The 4,809-nt window shown below is 37.4% G+C and overlaps 1 protein-coding gene across 1 annotated transcript; it reads right to left on the bottom strand.

Annotated features, from left to right (window-relative positions):
• Positions 1-593: 593 nt before the first annotated feature.
• On the bottom strand, positions 594-2,906 carry LOC149541896 (uncharacterized). Its single transcript, XM_089795667.1, has 5 exons — positions 2,355-2,906; positions 2,049-2,089; positions 1,835-1,959; positions 1,307-1,782; positions 594-1,211 (listed from the first exon to the last, which is right to left on the bottom strand). The coding sequence occupies exons 1-5, from the start codon at positions 2,904-2,906 to the stop codon at positions 594-596; spliced, it is 1,812 nt and encodes a 603-aa protein (XP_089651793.1).
• Between the last annotated feature and the right edge of the window lie 1,903 nt (positions 2,907-4,809).

Here is a 4,809-nt window from a genome sequence, read left to right on the forward strand (position 1 = left end):
TAAATATCTTATCTATTACATTTTGGATATCCATTCATTGTGTGAATAAAATGCGTGTACTTTTTACATGCATCTCTAATTAAATTATAGTTTAACACAAAAACTATTTTTTTATTGTTTTATTAAATACTTTTCTTGTACACTTATTGACCATTTTGTACTTTCCCTGTCATCCGCTCACGCCATGCATGGAATCTCTTAAAATCTTGAAGCTTTAAATTTGAGTAAAAATGAATAAAAATAAAATATTGGTTTAAAAAAGTATTAAGGTGAAAATCATTTATTTCATATAAATTAAAAGAAGGTAAAAAACAAATTTGAAATAGCGAAATAATTTCTACATTCATCAAGTTTGAACAAGAAAATAAAATGTCCTATTTTCTAGCTAAAAAACATTTATCATAAGACTCCTTGTTGCTAAGAACAGAGCGTACCAATGTGTGTGACAAATCCGCAGCTTTATTTGACTCCAAATCTCCCGCATTATTTGCACCCTTGCTCTCCGCACCCGTCGTATCACAGGTCGCGGGCGCTCCCATGGCAACTGCACCCGTTTCCTTCTTGGCCGGTCACGTTTGTCGTTTTCCCTTTGTTCATTCCTCTCTCTGCGTTTTTCGACCGCAGAGTCGGACTGTTCTCCACAGCCCATATGACCCAATAAAACCCACACTTGTCATAAATTCTCCTCCACCAGCCAAACACTCTGCGTGGAACTCTGCCTTGTTATACACCGCCATGGACACCACCAATCCAGACCAGTACTCCGCCAATAACCTCCACCTTTCCTCTCGTTCTTTTTCTAGCAGCTGACGGGCTAGTTCTACCCCAGAGCCAAGTAGATTATTCTCCCTGTAGTATAGCAGACGTGACGGATCCTCGACATAAGACAAGTTGCCCATAAGTTGCTCCACAAGATGCATGTACGCAACGCTTGCCATTTCCGGGTGTAGAGGCAAAAGACGGGGGCGTGACACTAGCAGATGTACACAGTACCTCGACAGTGTAACACTACACTCTACATTGTCATCAAAGACATCTCCTCTAACCTCATCACATATAGTGGTAGCTATATGCCATACTAGAACGACCTCTTCCAGATTCTCATAAGACGACATGACACGCTTGATTTCAGATTCGCTTAGCAAGTCATCCTCAATGTTGTAAATTCCTTCTGTACATCTTGCACTATCATACACCTGAGAACACTTCCGCTGTAGGATTTCAAAGATGAAATATTTCAGGTGTAATGGGACATACTCTTTGTGGATGTGCCAGCTTTGGGTATGACTTTAGACAGCTTCCACACGAAACGCCGCGACCTTCTATGCCAGATCCCTATCACACAATGTCGGTGAATTTGGTCCCTCGAATATGTATCTCTTCCAACCACTTTCTGAACCTTACGCTGCAGAAGCAATGCAATCTCAATCAACTTCAGTACGCTTGCTCCCCACCACTGAAGAGCACTTTGTCGATGAATATTAATGCTGTACTCAACCTGAGCGCAGATTAAACGGACTCTGGTCCAGTCAGATGTGAGAATTCGGCAGAACTGAAATAGGTCAACCGCAAGGGCCACTGAAATTACAACGTATGTCACTATCCGCTCTGCTCCTCTGTGTTCCCTTTCTCTCAATATCAGAAACCCTGCTGTGCCTATGAGAGCGCAGTTGACAAGGCGAAGTAGTATCCCAAAGCTACTGAACGCTGTGCAACTTCCCTTGGAGAAGAACGCATCGTACAAGAATTTCAGCTCCTTCCTCACAATACTCAATGCTCGCTCTGGATAATACTCAAGCCAGAAAGCTCTTGTAACTATTCCTTTTCCTTCTACTTGACGAGCGTTTAGCCCGCCTTCTATATCTTTTCTCTACATTATCCGCTGCACTTGCTTCTCTCCCACAACCACATATCCCCGATCTTCTACAATTCCTTTTTCCTTTAGGGTCCGTTTGGTTCCTGGAAGATGACAGGAATTGGCTTTTTCAAAATCCAGATTTGAAAATTTGTGCGTTTGTTTCAAAATTTACAAAATGGAATTAGCATACAGGACTTCCAATTTTGCCTCGAAACCAGGTTTTCCAATTTCCTAAAAAAAGTAGGAATTGAAAATCAAAACCTGGTTTTGTTTTTAAAGGAGTGTAAAAACAATAGATTGGACTACTTTTTGAAATTTGCCTTCAACTCCATGCTTACACATAAAAATGTGTCTTCACATGCATCTTCCGAGTGAAACAAACAGTTTCAGTAAAATCCCAAAAATAAGAATGAAAATATACAAAACCTTGATTTGGCTAAACCAAAGTTTGTAGAAATCTGAATTTTTTAAATTCCATGAACAAACCGACCCTTACATATTCCAAAACTGGCAGACATGACCCAACAACTTGCGAATCGCTTGCAAACCACAAGGCAAGCGTCCTTTCTGCATACTTTATGGCTCCTGAAACAAGCAGAAGAATGGCAGAAGCCAACGTGTAGCCTTTTAATGTTGATGAATAAATGACATACACTGCCACTGAAACTTGATAGACCATGTTGAATGCATGCCTCAACCATAGCTCATTGTCAGCCGTGGAATAGGCAGTTATGGCATCTGGTCCACTCAAATGCAGCACTAGCACTGGAGTCCATATTCCATACATTCCATGTATCCCACTCCCGGTGCTATGATACATCATAGTCCCAAGTGCCGATACGGCCACAGCATCTGCAGAAATGTAAGCTCCCCACACCACGAAACGAAAAATACCACTTGAAGAGTGGTACCGATGCACACCTAAAATAATCAAAACAAGCTGCAACGCCATGCTAATGAGCAGTAGAACCCTTACCAGCCATTCTACTAAAATCAGCCGCGTATAATGTTGCAAGACACTCGCCATCGAAAGACTTACTGCATCCATGCCCCCTTCAAACAAGAACACAGGAGATGGCTCAAAGGAAAAACAGAATAATCAAGCACACTATCATTCGAATGGTAGCTCCTCTTTCATTTATGCCATTTTTATATTAATAAAAATGGGAATCTCATAAACTTCATTAGAGGGTTAAGAATAAAGATGCGCTGAAGATCAACTTCATAAAAATGGTAATCTCGTAATTGCAAGAAAAGGTTAAGAATAAAGACATGATGGCAATCAACCTCGGGAATAAAGATATGGTGACAATCCACCTTTACAAGATGGAAGCAATGAACACATTCCCATAGCTGGAAAAGAAACAACACAGATAGGAGTACGAATGAAGTTAATTCTTCGTCCAAATACCCACTCATGGTATCAAATGTGATCATTACTTTAAATGAAAATTGTTCGAATTAGCATTTTATTTTATTAATCTTTAAGGAATTTAAGGAAAAGAAGAAGAAGAATATCAGAAAAATTATTAAATGTACCCTTCACATTACTTTGCATGTCTTTATTTATGATTAGTGTCTTTTGCCTGTTGGACAACACATGTAAAGAAAACAGCCCAACTTATTTGAACGCTGGAAGAATCCACTAGCCAGCACATCGTACAGACAGCTTTATAAATGATGCCTTATTTTTATCTTCACAACACTTTAACAAAATAACAATTATAATCACATACGCACGAAATCGTCGTAACGTACCCGAGACGGATAATACTATCAGCTGAACGTCGTTTGTGACTGCGTGCGCCGCATTAATTGTCGCTAAGTATATCAGATATTTGATATAATTTAAAACTAGCAATTGTACCTAACAGGTCTAAGGATTAGTCGATTGTAAAATATTATACTCATGTTTATGATATATTACATACCTGGGCAACAATTCCACTTCTCCGCCAAGGTGAGGGGGTTTGTGCACCATTAATAACGAGACATTTTTTCTCCCACGACAACTGTAGAGATGTTGATCTAAGAAATGTATGAAGAATTTCCACTCCAAATCTGGTGTGTAATCATGAAATAAACTTATTACAATGGGATAAAAGACTATAACAAAAGAAAAACTCACAAAGACTCAAAGACACATAGCTGTAAAGACTTCAGAAGTTTTAACCTCCTTTCTCTTTGTTCACAATATTTTCAAAAATTAATATGTCTTGGATTGTATAAATTTTACATTAGAATTCTTAATTGTGTATCGTTTTGGTGGATCTAGATTAGTTTCATAAAAATGTGATAGATATAATGTCTTCAAGAATTCCCAATAAAAATAAAAGAAAATACAATATATTCTTTTTGCGAACATTATTATACAACCAAATCTAAAATAATAAAATATAATAACTTAGTCATACAATGTTTGAAAATTTTTATTGTAGAGAAAATATTGTTTTTTATATAGATTATAAGCAACCTTTTATTATTTTCAAGTATTTTTAAAAATAATTATTTAAATAAAATTATCCTTAAATAACTTGTTTATGCTAGTTGTGTTCTTATTAAACATTCGTAGATTGTGCTAAAATGAATGGCAAGGAACCCATCTCTCTCAATTTAATACTTTTTGGTATTTAAATACACTTAAAGATTGATCCCTTTTGTCCCACAATGACGAACCCATTTCACTCCCCTTGTGATCTCAACACATTTCTCTTCTTTCGTGATCTTTTTCTCTCAATCATTTTGTAGAATAATATTTGGGATGCATTGTTTTCTTTTCTTAATGTGTAATCAGATCTAATTTGCTGAAATGAATGGCAACGCATAAACTTTGTTTTATTTCACATGTTTGGGATTTCTACTGGTTGGGTGTATGTTTCATGCATGTTGGGTTTATAATGTGCATTGCAGCTGCTGGGTAGATAATGTAGTGAGACAAATGGAAATTATAA

This window comes from Cupressus sempervirens, chromosome 8, assembly GCF_028749045.1.
Source record: "Cupressus sempervirens isolate cs-2001-9-10 chromosome 8, ASM2874904v1, whole genome shotgun sequence".
NCBI classification, from domain to species: domain Eukaryota; kingdom Viridiplantae; phylum Streptophyta; class Pinopsida; order Cupressales; family Cupressaceae; genus Cupressus; species Cupressus sempervirens.

Coding starts and splice junctions, on each gene's coding strand:
- LOC149541896 (XM_089795667.1), bottom strand. CDS start 2,906: ATGGATGCAGTAAGTCTTTCGATGGCGAGTGTCTTGCAACATTATACG. Junction 1,783..1,834: donor GCGGGCTAAACGCTCGTCAA/GTAGAAGGAAAA, acceptor AGTATTATCCAG/AGCGAGCATTGAGTATTGTG. Junction 1,212..1,306: donor ATAGAAGGTCGCGGCGTTTC/GTGTGGAAGCTG, acceptor GAAATCCTACAG/CGGAAGTGTTCTCAGGTGTA.